The following is a 20,319-nucleotide window of genomic DNA, read 5'->3' on the forward strand; positions in this document are numbered from 1 at the left end:
TGCCACAAACTGGCTCAGCTTCTTACCGGTATCTTTGTGTGAGAACCCCTCAGCCCCTGCGATGTGTCCCATTAACGCCTCGACCGAATTTTCTGACACTGTATTTCTGTAGGATAAATGCTCATTTCATGTTGACAACTGTGCCCCAGAACATTCTGAACTTAAGAAAAATTGTATATCCTCCCAAAAATTAATGTCCATCTGGATTTGACAGTCTTTCCGATGGAGTACAAAAGATACGTTCCCATATAGTTGCCCCTGTTGTACCTGAAATACGTAATGCGTCACTAACTCGAGGCAGTTTTCCAGAGAAAATGAAATATGCTGTCATCACACCCATCTTTAAGAAAGCGAGATCAGTGAGTACCAACCTGTTTCACTGCTTGACATTTCCTAAAATTCTTGAGGAGCAGATATATTCTGGAATAGTATCACACCTGAGTGACTGTAATGTCCTCAGTATATCACAGCTTGGATTTCAGAAGAGTCGATCTAGTGAGAAGCCATTTACATGTTCAGTCACAAAATTCTAAAAGTGCAAAATAACAAAATAGCGCATTCAGTACTTTGTGTGACCTATCCGAGGCATTAGACAGTGTGAAACACAATATTCTCCTAGATAGTTTCCATGGTGTTCACCAAAGCTCAATCTTAGGACCACTACTGTTTCTCATATATGTAAAAGATCTTCTGTCTAGTATATGACTGACAATTAGTTCCTTTTGCAGATGGCACCAGTGTTTGTCAGTCCAGGCATGTACACTGTGACAAAAGAAATGGTGAACGATGTTCTCAAAAGTATCAACTCATTTTGTGCAAATCATCTCACCCTCCATATTAAAAAGACATGACATATTCATTTCTGCACATCTGGGATACTACACCACTGATAAGTGCAACAAATGATGAGAAAATAATAAGCAGGGTGGAAATTTCAAAAGTATTGGGTGTCCATATTGATGAGAATCTAAACTGCATACGGTACACTTTGAAACCCTTGAAACAGTTCAGTCTCATTTGCACTTAGAATCACTGCAAATTTTAGGGAAGGAGGGATTAGTGAGTTGACATATTTTTCCACATTTTCGTTCAATAATTAGTAACTCACATTATTAAAAATAAAATAAAGCCATCAGTTATCAACACGTAGGTATATTGAGAAACTGATTTGTGATGTGAACTTAAAAAGTCTTGTTCCAGATTGTTACAAAATATTGTGCAAATGATCCGTCATGGTCCACTACAGGACTGAGTGAAAATATGCAAATTGACCCAGTGGAAGAGATTTCTGAGTGGGAAGCAGATAGGACTGAGCTCTGTGGCTAACTCGCCCACGCGCTCGTGGCGCGCCCATTTGCTACCCGTCCGGATGCTCGGAAGCCTCGCCTACGGCGTGCCCGTAGGTCTCTGCTTCTTCCTGCATTCCGTATGCGAATTGAACAGAAAAAATCACAAACAACGGATACAGTGGGACGTACTCTCTGCTCTGCAGTTCAGAGGGTTTCACAGTATAGATGCAGATGAGATCTGGATTCATGTGGAATAGCAGAATTTGAGTTTCTGTTGGTTTGAGGACTGAACTGTCACCTCTGAATGACTATCCCATTGTTCCCCTGCCTGTGTTTAGTACAGTATGTATGTAGTTGGGCCCCTCGTCATTATATTTGTCCTCAGTCATCGAAGGATCCTCCCACGTCTTCTTGCTGTCATATTATTCAGTAATATGACCCTCAGGTTGTCTGTCATTCGGATAAAATGCTGTCGGTGCGTGCGTATTGCCTTTAAATGTGTGAAGTGCTGATTTTCCTGGTGGAAACTTACGATCTACGAAATCTGAGGTCTCGGAAAGAGTGCAAAAAATGCCTGTTTTACCATATTTAATTCTTACATCGATGGAATGTCGAATCGAAAGTTCTGTTTTGCTCCTATATCCTAATGACATTTGCCTGATTGTTGTGCTCTGATAAATTTCAGTGCGTTTGTATTAGCCTAGGAGATAACTGTGCCAGGAGGAAAATTCGTGCAATGAGGCTGTAAAATTGCACGTACTGTCAAAAGGACAGCCACATTTGAGAGCAGGTAAAACTGTAGCTGGCTTTCGGACCTGTCGACCTCTCCCTTCACTGGACTGGTGGCCCTCATCTCGAACTCCCTCCCCTCCCGCACCCCTCCTCTCCCCACCCCCGCACCCCTCCTCTCCCCACACCCACCCCCGCACCCCTCCTCTCCCCACACCCACCCCCGCACCCCTCCTCTCCCCACACCCACCCCCGCACCCCTCCTCTCCCCACACCCACCCCCGCACCCCTCCTCTCCCCACACCCACCCCCGCACCCCTCCTCTCCCCACACCCACCCCCGCACCCCTCCTCTCCCCACACCCACCCCCGCACCCCTCCTCTCCCCACACCCACCCCCGCACCCCTTCTCTCCCCACACCCACCCCCGCACCCCTTCTCTCCCCACACCCACCCCCGCACCCCTTCTCTCCCCACACCCACCCCCGCACCCCTACTCTCCCCACACCCACCCCCGCACCCCTACTCTCCCCACACCCACCCCCGCACCCCTACTCTCCCCACACCCACCCCCGCACCCCTACTCTCCCCACACCCACCCCCGCACCCCTACTCTCCCCACACCCACCCCCGCACCCCTTCTCTCCCCACACCCACCCCCGCACCCCTTCTCTCCCCACACCCACCCCCGCACCCCTCCTCTCCCCACACCCACCCCCGCACCCCTTCTCTCCCCACACCCACCCCCGCACCCCTTCTCTCCCCACCCCCACCCCCGCACCCCTTCTCCCCCCACACCCACCCCCGCACCCCTTCTCTCCCCACACCCACCCCCGCACCCCTTCTCTCCCCACACCCACCCCCGCACCCCTTCTCTCCCCACACCCACCCCCGCACCCCTTCTCTCCCCACACCCACCCCCGCACCCCTTCTCTCCCCACCCCCACCCCCGCACCCCTTCTCTCCCCACCCCCACCCCCGCACCCCTTCTCTCCCCACCCCCACCCCCGCACCCCTTCTCTCCCCACACCCACCCCCGCACCCCTTCTCTCCCCACACCCACCCCCGCACACCTTATCTCCCCACCCCCACCCCCGTACCCCTTCTCTCCCCACCCCACCCCCACCGCCGCACCCCTTCTCTCCCCACCCCCACCCCCACACCCACCCCCGCACCCCTTCTCTCCCCACCCCCACCCCCACACCCACCCCCGCACCCCTTCTCTCCCCACCCCCACCCCACCCCCGCACCCCTTCTCTCCCCACCCCCACCCCACCCCCGCACCCCTTCTCTCCCCACCCCCACCCCCACCCCCGCACCCCTTCTCTCCCCACCCCCACCCCCACCCCCGCACCCCTTCTCTCCCCACACCCACCCCCGCACCCCTTCTCTCCCCACACCCACCCCCGCACCCCTTCTCTCCCCACACCCACCCCCGCACCCCTTCTCTCCCCACACCCACCCCCGCACACCTTCTCTCCCCACACCCACCCCACCCCCGCACCCCTTCTCTCCCCACACCCACCCCACCCCCGCACCCCTTCTCTCCCCACCCCCACCCCACCCCCGCACCCCTTCTCTCCCCACCCCCACCCCACCCCCGCACCCCTTCTCTCCCCACCCCCACCCCACGCCCGCACTCCTTCTCTCCCCACACCCACCCCCGACCCCTTCTCTCCCCACACCCACCACCGCACCCCTTCTCGCCCCACACCCACCCCCGCACGACAGTACTAAAAGTCTATATGCCAACTAGCTCTGCATATGACGAAGAAATTGAAGAAATGTATGATGAAATAAAAGAAATTATTCAGATGGTGAAGGGAGGCGAAAATTTAAGTCATGGGTGACTGGAATTCGGTAGTAGGAAAAGGGAGAGAAGGAAACGTAGTAGGTGAATATGGATTGGGAGTAAGAAATGAAAGAGGAAGCCGCCTTGTAGAATTTTGCGCAGAGCATAACTTAATCATAGCTAACACTTGGTTCAAGAATCATCAATCAAGTTTGTATACATGGAAGAACCCTGAGATACTAAAAGATATCAGATAGATTATATAATGGTGAGACAGAGATTTAGGAACCAGGTTTTAAATTGTAATACATTTCCAGCGGCAGGTGTGGACTCTGACCACAATCTGTTGGTTATGAACTGTTGATTAAAACTGAAGAAACTGCAAAAAGGTGGGAATTTAAGGAGATGGGACCTGGATAAACTGACTAAACCAGAGGTTGTCCAGAGTTTCAGGGAGAGCATAAGGGAACAATTGACAAGAACGGGGGAAAGAAATACACTAGAAGAAGAATGGGCAGCTTTGAGGGATAAAGTAGTGAAGACAGCAGAGGATCAAGTAGGTAAAAAGACGAGGGCTAGTAGAAATCCTTGGGTGACAGAAGAAATATTGAATTTAATTGATGAAAGGAGAAAATATAAAAATGCAGTAAATGAAGCAGGCAAAAAGGAATTCAAACGTCTCAAAACTGAGATCGACAGGAAGTGCAAAATGGCTAAGCAGGCATGGCTAGAGGACAAATGTAAGGATATAGAGGCTTATCTCACTAGAGGTAAGATAGATACTGCCTACAGGAAAATTAAAGAAACCTTTGGAGAAAGAACTACTTGTATGAATATCAAAGGTCAGGTGGAAACCCAGTTCTAAGCAAAGAAGGGAAAGCAGAAATGTAGACTAGTTTAAAACTTTAGAGAATAAACTGAAGCACTTACTAGTAGAGAAATGCTATTATCCCATACAAGATTTCAAATTCTAATATCTCCTCATAAAACTGTTAATGTGCTTTCCGTAGGCTGGCTAGCAAGGAAAGCGTTTCTGAAGAAGAGAAATTTGTTAACATTGGGTATAGATTTACGTGTCAGGAAGTAGTTTCTGAAAGTATTTGTATGGAGTGTAGCCATGTATGGAAGTGAAACGTGGACGATTACTAGTTTGGACAAGAAGAGAATAGAAGCTTTCGAAATGTTGTGCTACAAAAGAATGCTGAAGATTAGATGGGTAGATCACATAACTAATGAGGTGGTACTGAATAGGATTGGGGAGAAGAGAAGTTTGTGGCACAACTTGACTAGAAGAAGGGATCGATTGGTAGGACATGTTCTGAGGCATCAAGGGATCACAAATTTAGTATTGGAGGTCAGCGTGGAGGGTAAAAATCTTAGAGGGAGACGAAGAGATGAATACACTAAGCAAATTCAGAAGGATGTAGGTTGCAGTCGGTAGTGTGAGATGAAGAAGCTTGCCCAAGATAGAGTAGCGTGGAGAGCTGCATCAAACCAGTCTCAGGACTGAAGACCACAACAACATCAATCCAAACCCCACCCCTCACCGCACAACAAATTCTCACACCATTGCGAAATTTTTTGATGACACTGTGATACCTCTCTACATGTCCTTCAGCCGATGCAGTCTTTTAGCCGAGTTGTGCCGTATAGCTGTTTTGTCCCTGATTTTATGTGGTACCTCTTCGTTAGTTGTTGTTTAATTCCAAAGAAAGCAGGTACTGACAGGTGTGAATATTACCACACTGTCAGTTTAATAAATTATAGTTGTAAAATGCTAACACAAATTCTTTATAGAATGGAAGAATTGGTAGAAGGTAACCTCGGGGGAAAGAACAGTTTGGATTCTGGAGAAATGTAGGAACATGGGAGGCAGAACTGATTGTATGGATTCTCTTAGAAGACAAGTTAAGAAAAGACAAACCTACATTTATAGCATGTGTAGACTTGCAGAAAGCTGTTGATAATGTTGACTGGAAAGTCTTTGAAATTCTGAAGATAGCAGGGTTAAAACACAGGTAACAAAAGGCTATTTACTTGTACAGAAACCAGGCAGCATTTACAACAACTGAGGGGCACGAAAGGGAAGCATTGGATGAGAAGGGGGAGACACATATTATTCAATTTGTATATTGAGCAAGCTGTAAAGGAACCCAAAGATAAGTTTGGAGTAGGAATGAAATCCAAGGAGAAAACGAAAAAATCTTGAGGTTTGCCAATGACATTGTAATTCTGTCACAGGCGGAAAGGACTTGGAAGAGCAGTTCAACAGAATGGACATTATCTTGAAATGTTGTCGTATTAAATCAGGTGATGTCGAGTGAATTACAGTAGGAAACAAGACACTTAAAGTAGGAGATGAGTTTTGGACTTCGGTCAGCAAAATAACTGACGATGGTCGAAGTAGAGAGAATATAAAATGTAAACTGGCAATGGCAAGAAAAGCATTTGTGAAGAAGGGACATTTGTTAACATCGAATATAGATTCGAGTGTTAGGAAGACTTTTCTGATAGTGTTTGCACGGGGTGTATCCGTGTACGGAACTGAAACGTGGACAATGAACAGTTTAGATGAGAAGGGAATAAAAGCTTCTGGTGCTACAGAACAATATTGGAGATTACTTGGGCAGCTTGCGTAACTGATGAGGAGCTACTGAATATAATCGGGATGGACTGAGAGCAATAGAAATGAAGAACTACGAAAAAAATTACATGGGCAAAAAGTGTGAACACTTCAACTGCTGGTCACATAAAGCTCGCTATGAGATAAACTACTAGCCATTTTTATGATTTTTCAATATTTATTGAGGACACTATAGTTCAATTCTTTTATCTTGGCGGTTCGCGCATGCCCGCCCAGATGCGGGAGATTGCTGCGTTGCCAGATGTACGCGCCAAGAGAAGCAGCGCCATAGTATAGTATGGGTCGCAGACTTACGTTTAGGGGGGGAGCGCGCAGTTTATGAAGTGAAGCCACCACGGCCGCATTAACCCTTTGGCTGCTACGGAGACGTGCTCCCCGGATTCCGCCATGTGCGCGATTTTGTCATCATTGCACTGCTCGCCTGTGCAGACACATGGTGTTTCGACTGCTTTGACACACTTTATCATTCGATTTCACAAAAACTATTTGGCCCAAAAATTTGATTTTTACACATCTTCTTGACTGATACCTTCCCCCCATAAATGACTTAATTTTGTTTCGATGTTCAACGCAGTTACTGTGCAGCATTAGATGTAGTAAACCATTGCACAAAATTTTGAAGAGTTTGCAGAGGTAAAAGTCACAGTGTACAATTTCCGTATGGTCGATTTTAGTTGCCACTAGAAATTTCAAAAAATTACATTCAAACGAATAAAATTCATGAAGTAAGACACTTCGATATTGTATTTAAATATGAAAATATTGAGTACCGATCAAGGTTTGAACTCAGAACCTTTCACTTAGCAGTCACACACTTTAACCATTATGCTAATGGAGCTCATCATTCAGCAGACCTCACGGAGGACTTTAAACTGTCATGCAGAATACCGACAAACACTGTCGGTATGATTATGAATTGCTCACGTTTCGTCGAAGTACAATAGGAAACAATCAATTACCGCTGTTCTTTATTGCGAAAAAGCGGTTAGTGAGATTGATACAAACACCTTTCCTTGCTTTCTCCTGAATTAGGATGCTTATTGCTTGTTTGGTGTAATTAATTAATAGAATATGTAGCAACTGGTATAAAGAATGGTTTTTCCAAACATTCTATAAAAGAAAGTCTGCTATCAAGACATTGCTTTTGTTCAGTTTTTTTATTTATGACTGAACGTTTCTAAAACTGAAGACACTCGTCCGTGCTCTGCACTGCAGTCGAGCTCTGGCAACGCCGTTCTCTGTTCATTGGCTGACTGTGTCTTGTGACGTCAGATGCGCAGAACGAACCCAAACTCGGCCGCCGTCGTGAGTGACGCGCACTTTAGTCAACAGAGGAGACTGACTCCTATTAACATATCCTATTTTTTTATTAGGAAAGTGGGAGAAAGTGTATTCCGTCAACTGCTGAGATCGGCAGTCGGTGTCCAGAATTAGGATCGCAAAGTAGAGAGAGGGAAGAAGACGGTGGTGGCGACGCTCCTGCCCGGTTCCTCCCAGGAGGAGTGCCGCCTCCCACGTCGCTTCCTCGTCGGTTAAACCGCACTGCCTCTGGTTCCGAGTCGTCCCCACGTCGCGGTTCGGTTGCAGAGCCTCGGAGAGTGGCCCGCGTTCCGGCGGAATTCTCCCTCCGTCTGCCTCTCCGTCTTCCAGATTCTTCACTTCTAGCACTGTCAGTCTGCTTACAGGCAGCCGAACCGGTTTTCCACTTCCTCCCGCCGTGCACCGGGTCTGGAGAACCCTCGACCGTACCTCCTCTGCCGGCTGCCTCGGTTGCCCCCCTTTTACTCAGTTTTAATCGCTTTTAAGTGCGGTCCTTTTTTCTCTCACACCCTGTTTTACATTTTAGGGACACTTTCTGTCAAACGGTGGGTGCCGCCTCCCACCTTCGACGCTCCGACAGTAACAGACCGGGACGTGTGGCGGGTGTTCTTTTATTGTCGGGGCACACAGTTTCGAATACTGGCTCCGTGGCCGTTGTTCGGCCTTCACAGCTGAGCTATTTGCCCTCCACCAGGCTGTTCTTTATATCCGCCGCCACCGACATTCTGCTTACGTCATCTGCTCCGATTCCCCGAGTGCCATCCGGAGCCTCGGTGATCCGTATCCGGTTCGCCCTTTCGTGCACCCGATCCGACACTCTCTTCGGCACCTGGCGGACGGCGGTTCTCCGGTTACCTTTATGTGGGTTCCTGGCCGTGTCGGTATCCCTGGAAACGAAGCTGCAGATGCCGCGGCCGAGGCTGCGGTCCTCCGGCCTCGGACGGCTTCTCGTCGTGTGCCTTCGTCAGATTGTAGCAGGGTCATTTGTCGGCGCATTTTACCGCTGTGGCGTGCCGATTGGGCTGCACTTACGGACGACGAGCTTCGGGCCTCGAAACCACTCCCCGCGGCTCGGACGACCTCTTCACGCCCTTATCGGCTGGAGGAGGTCGTTTCGGCCCGGTTACGGATCGGACACTACCGGTTGAGCCACCGCCATCTGCTGACGGCTGCGCCGGCGCCGGTCTGCCCGGGTGGGCAGTTGCTGACGGTCCGCCACACTTTGACGTCCTGTCCGACGTTTAATTCACTGCGCGTCGATCTCGGCCTGCCACGTACTCTGGATGAAATTTTAGCGCACGACCCGGGAGCAGCTGTTCGCGTTCTTCGTTTTATCCACTTGACAAACCTGTCTAAGGACATTTGATTATGCTGTTATTTTATCCTTTGCCTGTTAATGTGACTCTTATAGTGTTGTCCTTTTTAGTTGCTGTTTCAACCTTGTGCGTCGCAGTGCATTCCTAACTTAGTGTGGGTGCTAATGACCACTGTAGTTGTGTGCCCTAAAACCACAACAAAAAAAAAAGATCGGGGGTGTGACAGCTGCGGGCATTATGTGTTCCAGCGCATCGGGAGCCTCGAAAGGTGCCGACTGCCGCTCCAGTTATTTCTACCGCCTCGTTTTATTATTGACAGTCCGACTCGTGTCAGTTACTTATTAGCATTCTCAGTCTCCCAATCAGAAATCATTCTGTACCCTACAGCTGTCTTTACCTTCAATCCAGCCAGTGGGGGTCGCACACGCGTGGGCACATTCCAGCCCTCCAGCCCTGCGGGACTCCTTGTCTGCTCTGACCGACGTACCGGCGCGGTCTGTGAACTTCTACAGGGTTATTACAAATGATTGAAACGATTTCACAGCTCTACAATAACTTTATTATTTGAGATATTTTCACAATGCTTTGCACACACATACAAAAACTCAGTTTTTTTAGGCATTCACAAATGTTCGATATGTGCCCCTTTAGTGATTCGGCGGACATCAAGCCGATAATCAAGTTCCTCCCACACTCGGCGCAGCATGTCCCCATCAATGAGTTCGAAAGCATTGTTGATGCGAGCTCGCAGTTCTGGCACGTTTCTTGGTAGAGGAGGTTTAAACACTGAATCTTTCACATCACTATACGTGAAACTTGCCCACACGCGTTCAACCGTTTCTTCACTCACTGCAGGCCGACTCGTTTATTTCCCCTTACAGAGGCATCCAGAAGCTTTACACTGCGCATACCATCGCCGAATGGAGTTAGCAGTTGGTGGATCTTTGTTCAACTTCGTCCTGAAGTGTCGTTGCACTGTTATGACTGACTGATGTGAGTGCATTTGAAGCACGACATACGCTTTCTCGGCTCCTGTCGCCATTTTGTCTCACTGCGCTCTCGAGCGCTCTGGCGGCAGAAACCTGGAGTGCGGCTTCAGCCGAACAAAACTTTGAGTTTTTCTACGTATCTGTAGTGTGTCGTGACCATATGTCAATGAATGGAGCTACAGTGAATTTATGAAATCGCTTCAATCATTTGTAATAGCCCTGTACTTCTCCGTAGATTCTCTCGGCTCTGGCTCTAGTATTCCCTCCGGTGCCTCGATTTTACTATTCCTACGTACTTTTCTCGTCCGATTGCATTCGTGGGGGACGTGATTAACTCTGGACGTTCAAACAACCCTACCACAACAAAGGTTAAAATTTAAAAAAGACTGGTGTTGCTCACGCTGCCAAATACTGCATTTTCGGGCAACAACGAAGTTATATTATGTGGCAGGTGTCATTAGAGCACAGTTAATAAAGTCATTTCATGCAATAATGAATAAACTAGGCACTCATCTTTTCGTGTTTCCCACGCTGGTCTCGTTGTAAAATCGTGGCTCAATCGTCGAAAATCTCGGTCGTTGTGATTCCAAGCTCGGATGCAAAGAGGCCTACGTTTTATTCTGCTATATTCAAAAGTTTTGTAGATGCGCTTCACAAAGCATTCTTGATTAAACCTTTCAAAGTTAGCACAATAGTGACGTAAAAAAAATAATCAGCACTCCGAATTTAAGTTACACTTCCTTTTAATTGATTTTAATGCAATATCACGTACCACACAAAACATCACTTCACAATACAAAAATACTTGAAAAGATCTTCCCCACTGTTATAGTTCACATTTTATAAGCTGAATACGTTATGCGTCTTTCCAACATGACGTCCAAGACTTGACTTTTCAGTCTCTAAGTCTCTAACAACTAACTAATAATCGCTTACGCGTCCAAAATTCAGAGTTACAAGTACGGCAAAGATCATAGTGACAAAAGAAAGAATACAAATAACAATACTATCATTGCAATATAAACATATCGATGTATCAAAGTACCTCTACATTAATGAAATCAAATCTGAATGTTGTCTCAGAAATATAACTACTTTACAGAAACACAGTAGAATATTACTGGTATCGAGAGGTTCAGTTGAGGTGCCGTAATGGTTACGTAATTAAAGTACCATTACAACGTATTACCTCTCGACTGAAGGACCGGTGACAGTGCCATTTGGTCCCTCGCGACCTTTGTGACCTGCCCCCCACACCTTTTGTATCCTCTCACAGCCAGCCCGTAGCTCCTCCCCTAGCAAACGAACTGCTTGTTCTGCAAGCTAGTGCAGTGCGTGCTCTTTCAGATGTGCCCGTCAGCTGTACTTGCATTTCCGCTCAGTGTAAGCACTCACCGTCAGCTCGCTTATTTCTTTAACTACTTGTTCTCCACATAACAATAAGTTTTCCAAAATGTTTTTGCTCAGAGTGTGTGAACTATAATACTTTTAAGTGGCAATACTATTATTATTAAAAGTGTACGTATCGAGAGAAAGCTGTGTAATTTCCACGGAGTCTTATTTTTGCTCCATACATTTGATCATAATATGAAGATGAATTTAAATTATCAGTTTTCTGTTACTCGCACCAGCCTACGGAATGCACATTAACAGTTCTACGAGGAGATATTAGAATTTGAAATCTTGTATGGGATAATTGCATTTCTCTAATAGTAAGTGCTTCAGTTTATTCTTTAAAGTTTTAAACTAGTCATCTTAAAATCAGATGACTATTGTAAAAACTTGTCCTGTCGTATGTGGAGTGCTGTCTGCAGCCTTAATGTCTTTCCGTTGCGCTCGTTACTGAACTCGTCACATTGCGCCCTGCGTTTAGTTTCACAAACGGGAGTACTTTGCAGCATGTGCGTGGAGATGTGGTGTAGGTACTTTATATTTTCTGAAAATTTTTCTGCCGGCCACTGTGGCCGAGCGGTTCTAGGCACTTCGGCCCGGAACCGCGCGACCGCTACGGTCGCAGGTTAGAATCCTGCCTCGGGCGTGGCTGTGTGTGATGTCCTTAGGTTAGTTAGGTTTAAGTAGTTCTGAGTCCAGGGGACAGATGACCTCAGATGTTAAGTCCCGTAGCGCTCAGAGCCATTTGAAAAATTTTTCTGCCGGGCTCACAGTCGTTTACCTTAGCTGCCGCTCGCACCGCCCTTTTAACTTTTTTAAAAGAAAAAAAGGTGTATCTATTCCCCACCCCAGATCTCTGTTCTGTACCAGAGATGCAGATATATTGATCTGAAATGCATTTGGCTTAGGGGATTGTGGTTTGGGGAAGCTGATACGTGTTTCAGTAAATAGAAACTTGTGCCGTCTTTCTTACAATACGATCTGTACGGTCTTTTCGTGACAGGTCTCAATCTGCAGTTGTACTGAGGAATTTTTGTATATTTGTGTACTAGCCAATTGCCAGTGGTAGTATAAATGGAGTAGCGTCGGTGTCTAGCTTATAGCTAAGCGTGAGTTGTATTGCCACTGTCTTGCCTCCATTTTCCAGGCAGCTTATTTGGAGTGAAGGCGTTGCGACTGCAATGCTGTGGGCACCAGATTCTTATCACAATCCAGCTGACTCATTTAAATTTAAACACTCAAGAGACACTGGGGCGTCGGAGCCGAGCTGAAGAAAAGTATTTGCTCTGCAGAAGTGTGCAGTAAGAATACTGTGCGAAGCTGATACCTGAACATCTTGCAGTAGCCTCTTTGGGGACCTAGGTGGCCTTAGGTGACAGTGCACAGTATTAGGTCGGTGCGTAAGTTTGTAGCGTGCTCGTTTCGCGTGTCGGTATCGTTTTGCTGTGAGTTTATTTATAGATTGTCAGTTTTAATATGGGTCGGTGTTGCTAATTGAGTTTGTAGTGGTTAATAGAAAACAAAAGGAGAAGAGAAGAAAAGAAAAGGTTGAAAATGTGGGAACAAATGGTGAATAAAAAGGGGGTTTTAAAATCGTTATAGACCGTGAAAAAGGGAAAGGATGAAATGCAAATCGGAGTGTCGTAGGACAGTTGCTATTCACAATATACATAAATGACCTTGTGGACAACGTCGGAAGTTCACTGAGGCTTTTTGCGGATGATGTTGTGGTATATCGAGAGGTTGTAACAATGGAAAATTGTACTGAAATGCAGGAGGATCTGCAGTGAATTGACGCATTGTGCAGGGAATGGCAATTGAATCTCAATGTAGGGAAGTGTAATGTGCTGCGAATACGTAGAAAGAAAGATCCCTTATCATTTAGCTACAATATAGCAGGTCAGCAACTGGAAGCAGTTAATTCCATAAATTATCTGGGAGTACGCATTAGGCGTGATTTAAAATGGAATGATCATATAAAGTTGATCGTCGGTAAAGCAGATGCCAGAGTGAGATTCATTGGAAGAATCCTTAGGAAATGCAATCCGAAATTAAAGGACATACGCTTGTTCGCCCACTGCTCGAATACTACTCAGCAGTGTGGGATCTGTACCAGATTGGGTCGATAGAAGAGATAGAGAAGATCCAAGGGAGAGCAGCGCGCTTCGTTACAGGATCATTTAGTAATCGCGAAAGCGTTACGGAGATGATAAACTCCAGTGGAAGACTCTGCAGGAGAGACGCTCAGTAGCTCGGTACGGGCTTCTGCCGAAGTTTCGAGAACATACCTTCACCGAGGAGTCGAGCAATGTATTGATCCCTCCTACGTATATCTCGCGAAGAGACCGTGAGGATAAAATGAGAGAGATTAGAGCCCACACAGAGGCATACCGACAATCCTTTCCACGAACAATACGAGATTGGAATAGAAGGGAGAACCGATAGAGGTACTCAAGGTACCCTCCGCCACACACCGTCAGGTGGCTTGCGGAGTATGGATGTAGATGTAGATCGCAATTATTTTCTTCACTACTATTGGTCTTTATGTACATTCAGTTTGGCACTAGGCTTCATTTGTGTATGAACCATCTTCAGTACCGTATTTATGCATTTCATATTGTAGGTTATTCTTTTCCTATTAACTCAGCTGTCTTCTGACGGCAATGTTTTGAAATGTGCCAGCAAATGAAATTGTCACAGAGACTTTCCACGATGCATTAAGTGCCTCATCATACGTACAAACGAGTGTGAAGTATTGAGTACGTACCATAGTAACAATGTGAGTAGGTTAGCATTAGTCGCGTTGTGTTGTCAGTACGCTTCATACAGAAGTGGCCAGCAGTGGTCGGTCATGACTGTTAGTATACAAGTTGACTCGTGTCGCGTCCCTGGAGGCTGTCCTTTACAGTTGCATTCACGGAACACACTGCACGGATCATTGATTGAATGACTTTTCGTGACCTCAAAAACTCGTTTGGATGGAAGAACTGTCCCTCGAGTGAGTGCTATAAGTAAATTTTATACGGAGCTGTAAATAGTTGCCGTTTTTCCTACAGGAATACAAAATCGCAGTCTGCCCGGAGTGAGTACAGTCCGTATGCTCGGTACGTCATCTCCTCTTTCTGTGCTCCTTCAAATCCATATTTTGACTGTAATTGGTGCTGTGGAACGCTGGCTCCCCCTGACTGTTTTCATTGCTGTCACAGTCGAGGTCACATTCGGATTAGAGTAAACGCATTGACGATTTTACGCAAGTAGTGAATTCGGACCTAGCTGCCGATTCTTCCGCCGACACGGTGTTCAAATTCGACGTAATTATTTTACTTGGGTGTGCGGCAGTTTAATTTCTGTTACATTCAGATCTTTCTGTTTTCTCTCGCAGGTCACCGACACGGCGGAACTGCTCCGGCGGCCGCTCGAGATATACGTCAAGGAGGAGCGCGTGAGTAAGCCTCGGCTATCCTTTTCACCTGCAGCTTACAAAACTATTGCCTCACCACACTGCTCACTGTTGCGACCCCGTCCACATGACGAACGGCAACAGTAAGGAGCCAAGTGCACTTTGTACACTTAAAGTATTCACAGTCGACTAAAAACGACAAACAAATACCGGCAAGTTCTTTGAGAACATTTTTGCACGTTACCCCATACCTTTACCCATCGCTGAGCTTATAGAGGTATCTTATTGCAACAGCAGTACTCCTAGACAAATAACCAGTTGTGTGAGCACCAAATTTTGCTGAAACTACTCCCCACGTCCCAGTCATGTCATCCCTTTATGCCCTCACCCTGCTAGGGGGTTCAAACTTCACAGTATTATTATTATTATTGACTTTTTTTTCTCAGACTTAAGTCTGGTTAAAAATGGAACGTGACGCGGACCTCGGTCAAGCGTGACTTCCTTGTAACTGTATGGTATATGTTATATTGCATTTAGGAACTTTCGGGTAATTGAACATGTATCAATAATTACAGATTTTTGTTGTTGTATATTTATGTTTGGATGTAGCTGTATTGCATTGATGTACTGGTGGATATTGTGAGGTATGACTCCTGTAGTTGATAGTATAATTGGGAAAATGTCGACTTTATCCTGATGCCACATGTCCTTGACTTCCTCAGCCAGTTGGATGTATTTTTCAATTTTTTCTCCTGTTTTCTTCTGTATATTTGTTGTGTTGGGTATTGATATTTCAATTAGTTGTGTTAATTTCTTCTTTTTATTGGTGAGTATGATGTCAGGCTTGTTATGTGGTGGTGTTTTATCTGTTATAATCGTTCTGTTCCAGTATAATTTGTATTCATCATTCTCCAGTACATTTTGTGGTGTGTACTTGTATGTGGGAACGTGTTGTTTTATTAGTTTGTTTTATAGCAAGTTGTTGATGTATTATTTTTGCTACATTGTCATGTCTTCTGGGGTATTCTGTATTTGCTAGTATTGTACATCCGCTTGTGATGTGATCTACTGTTTCTATTTGTTGTTTGCAAAGTCTGGATTTATCTGTTGTGGTATTGGGATCTTTAATAATATGCTTGCTGTAATATCTGGTGTTTATTGTTTGATCCTGTATTGCAATCATGAATCCTTCCGTCTCACTGTATATATTGCCTTTTCTTAGCCATGTGTTGGATGCGTCTTGATCTATGTGTGGCTGTGTTAAATGATACGGGTGCTTGCCATGTAGTGTTTTCTTTTTCCAATTTACTTTCTTTGTATCTGTTGATGTTATGTGATCTAAAGGGTTGTAGAAGTGGTTATGAAATTGCAATGGTGTAGCTGATGTATTTATATGAGTGATTGCCCTGTGTATCCTGCTAGTTTCTGCTCGTTCTAGAAAGAATTTTCTTAAATTGTCTACCTGTCCATAATGTAGGTTTTTTATATCTATAAATCCCCTTCCACCTTCCTTTCTGCTTAATGTGAATCTTTCTGTTGCTGAATGTATGTGATGTATTCTATATTTGTGGCATTGTGATCGTGTAAGTGTATTGAGTGCTTCTAGGTTTGTGTCACTCTTTCACTACTCCAAATGAGTAGGTCAATACTGGTATAGCATAAGTATTTATAGCTTTTGTCTTGTTTCTTGCTGTCAATTCTGTTTTCAGTATTTTTGTTAGTCTTTGTCTATATTTTTCTTTTAGTTCTCCTTTAATATTTGTATTATCTATTCCTATTTTTTGTCTGTATCCTAGGTATTTATAGGCATCTGTTTTTTCCATCGCTTCTATGCAGTCGCTGTGGTTATCCAATATGTAATCTTCTTGTTTAGTGTGTTTGCCCTTGACTATGCTATTTTTCTTACATTTGTCTGTTCCAAAAGCCATATTTATATCATTGCTGAATACTTATTATTATTATTATTATTATTATTATTATTATATTATTATTATTACTACTACTACTATTACTATTATTTTAGTTGCTGGTGATTCATGTTCCAAGTTTAAGATTTAGGAAAAAAGGGCACATAGTTCTAATATATAAAATGGATGCAATTAATGTATAGCATGTCTTATAAAAAGTGAAAATGAGTGTTCCTTTTGTGAGCTAGAACTATGCCATTTTTTATATAAATGATTAATGGAAAATCTCATATAAAGATGTGAAACAAATACTAACAAAGAGTTAGAGGGGCTGGCCAGTACTTACTTCAGCTCAGTACAGCCGATAGATAACACAAAACAGAACAGAAAATGTACATTCCTAGCTTTCGGAACTTTGTTCCTCCATCAGGAAGAAGAGAGGGGAAAACGGGAAGAAGGGAAAGTGGATTTAGTTACGACCCAGGTTCCCTGTTACTCACAACCGAGGTTATGAAGCAACTAAATCCACTTTCCCTTCTTCCCTTTTTTCCTCTCTCCCCTCCCTGATGAAGGAACAAAGTTCCGAAAGCTAGGAATGTAAATTTTCTGTTCTGTTTTGTGTTATCTGTCGGCTGTACTGAGCTGAGGTAAGTACTGGCCAGCCCCTCTAACTCTTTGTTACCATTTTTTATATATAAATTTCTCTATGTACCTCGGTTGTGCTTCTGTGTGTTCCTTGGTGCCGATAAAACAGATTGACGTGTACAGAGGGGCGATTCAGCTAGTGTAAATTGTCGGTCTCTCAATATGTTTTTACAGTAAATACATACAACATGTAAATTTTTGGACATATTGTGGCATACTAAACCATTACTAAGCCTCTGAAGATAAATTAATTTGTCAAATCTGGTGAAGGAAAATAAAAATGTACTTGTAACAAATAACTGAATTTTATTCTGAAATATACAGGTCGAATCAGCTAAGCTTGCACTGCATATATTGCCAAAATGGAAAGTGCTATTGATGTGCAGTTTCCACAGAATGGATCGGTAGTCAAGGTCTCGTATTCTTAGCCAATAAACAAAGTGTAATAATACTGTCGCAGCAGAAGCCGAGTAGCACCGTGGTGTAGCGGTTATGATACTAAACTGTTGCACGGAGTTCAAAACTCACCTCTGCTGTACAATTTTAATTTCTATATTCGGTTTAAGTACATTCTAGAAGTACCCACAAGTATCAAGAATCATTGTACTGGAATGTTCTGTAGATGTATATATACTGTATGTGTTCTGGCCAGAGGCAGTTCGCTTCGCACTCTTGTATGTGCAAGTGCTGAATAAACCTTCGTTAATCGAAGTTAGTGTTAGTCATTCAGCTAATTACACCTCGTTCTTTGTGACATTCTGGTGCAGGCGCTGGGTATTGGAACTTGTGATAGCGCACATTAGCGACGTCGCAGTGGCTCCCATTCGGCCACAAAATCAGACGCCCCATAGTGAACATCACGCACAACGACCAGGTACTACCCTGGAAAGTAGTAGTTACCTACCTAGGGCTGAAACTGGATAAAAATCTGACATTCATCCACCACATCAGAGGGGCCAGAAACGAGGGCTCTGCCCGGCTCTTTCGGTTATATCCACTCCTTAAAGGCAGGGGACTCGCAGTACCTGCCAAACTCAAAATTTGGACAACGATCGTCCCGCCAGCCGTGCTCTACGGATCAGAAGCGTGGGGCACGGCTGCAGACACCAACCTCAAACAGTTGGAAATCATCCAAAAGAATGCCTTCCGAATTGTTGCTGATGCTCCGTGGTTCTCGACCAATGAGGAGATCAGAGCAGTGTTAGGACAGCCCTCATTCTGTCATCTCATAAAACAAAAATCATTAAAATTCTATGAATCATCCAACGCATCACCACACCAACTCATAAACTCCCTGGGAAGGGATGAAAACCCTGACCAGAGAGCACCAATCAATACCATCCATCGCCAATTCAGGCGATAGTGATATGAATTCATACGCAACCGTACACTTACATCATCATCGCCGCCGCCTCCACTAACATCGTCTACCCAGGGGAAAAAAACGACCCCTAGCCAGTACCGTATAACCCCCGAATCCGCACCACCGAGGATAATTTCGTGAGACAGAGCGTTTTCGAGGACGCTGCTTCTTCAAACACATCGTGGGTATAGACCCAGCCTTTTCATGCCCCATCAGGCCGCGACAGAGCCACCGTTTTTGGCGAGAAACCTGAGTTAGAGGCATATTCGACAGATTGCAATCTACCAGAGACAGAACAAGAGGAGGACGGCACGATGACAGCAACTGTGTGCCACCACGTGAGACATCCCTTCTGGGTTCTCTCGTGACGATTGCCGAGATCCAAACAAGTGGCTGAAGAAACCTGAGCATGTAGCCAAATTTAATGAATGGGATGACACCGTGTGTTTGGCTAACGTATTTTGCTACTTGGATGGCACTGCCAAGCAATCGTATGAGAACAACGAGGGGAAGTTCACAAGCTGGGAAGTATTCGAGGCGGAACTGCGCGAGTATTTCGGCGACACACAACAGGAGTGCAAGGCTGAAGGTAAATTAAAGTGCGTGGCACAGCGTCCAGGAGAAACTACAGCATCCTACATTCGAGACGTCTTGGAGCTGTGTAAAATACTGGATCCAGGAATGGAGGAGGAAGGTAAGGTTGCACATGTCATGAAGGCTGCTGCTGAGGACATGTATCGAGCCCTACTCCTGAAGGAGGTTTCCACGGCAGACGACTTCATAAAGTGGTGCCAGTATATCGAGACAATGCATAAAAAAAAAGAATTACACGCAAGAAGTTCGAACGGCTTCCAAACGTCGTATCGGTGTGTGTGATGCAGGAAGGAACTGATTTCACAAGAGCTCATCAGATAGTGAGAGAGGAAGTTCAGAAGGCACTCGGATTGCACGGCAAGCTTAAAACCGAGACGCTTCAAGAGGTCATAAGGGAGGAAGTGGAACAGATATCGAACCGAATCCATCGTCCTCCATTTCCCTCTAAAATGGCGAAAAAGTCGAGACCTGGGCGGAGTTACGTTCCTGCAGTGCCGCATGAAGGTCCTGTTTGGGCACCGAGGATGAGTGACGTCTGCAGGACCCAGGATAACCGACCAGGATGTTTCCACCGCGGACGACCGGGACATGGGCGCGCGCTATTGTCGAGAAACGCGGCAGGTATTCGATGATGCCCGTGCCAGAAGACAGCAGACTGATCTCAGCTGACACCGACTCCGGGACTAGGAAGACGAACAAGATGATGTGGGTGCAGGACGACGTGGGTCACCACTGCCGCAAGCTAGCCGCCGGAGAGGGCGCTGCCCGACACGCCGATCGAGGTCTCCGTCACCGTTTAGAAGCTCCGGCCGGTCACGTAGCTGCCGCAGCCTGGAAGACTAAAGGGTGGACGTGAGGCCGCTGAAGAGGAAAATCCTCCGCTGTCGATCACTACGAAAATGATAGGAAGCTAAGTCGATATCTTCGTCGATGGCCGACC

The 20,319-nt window shown here is 45.6% G+C and overlaps 1 protein-coding gene across 1 annotated transcript in view; it reads left to right on the forward strand.

The window, feature by feature from the left end:
* Nucleotides 1-20,319, forward strand: part of LOC126108816 (oocyte zinc finger protein XlCOF6.1-like) — a gene marked incomplete in the record, with an annotated part of 79,397 nt that overhangs the window by 7,585 nt on the left and 51,493 nt on the right. The window contains 1 exon segment of the mRNA XM_049914180.1: nt 14,853-14,912. Coding sequence (XP_049770137.1) covers nt 14,853-14,912 — 60 coding nt within the window.

The sequence above is a fragment of the Schistocerca cancellata genome, chromosome 11, assembly GCF_023864275.1.
Source record: "Schistocerca cancellata isolate TAMUIC-IGC-003103 chromosome 11, iqSchCanc2.1, whole genome shotgun sequence".
NCBI classification, from domain to species: Eukaryota; Metazoa; Arthropoda; class Insecta; order Orthoptera; family Acrididae; genus Schistocerca; species Schistocerca cancellata.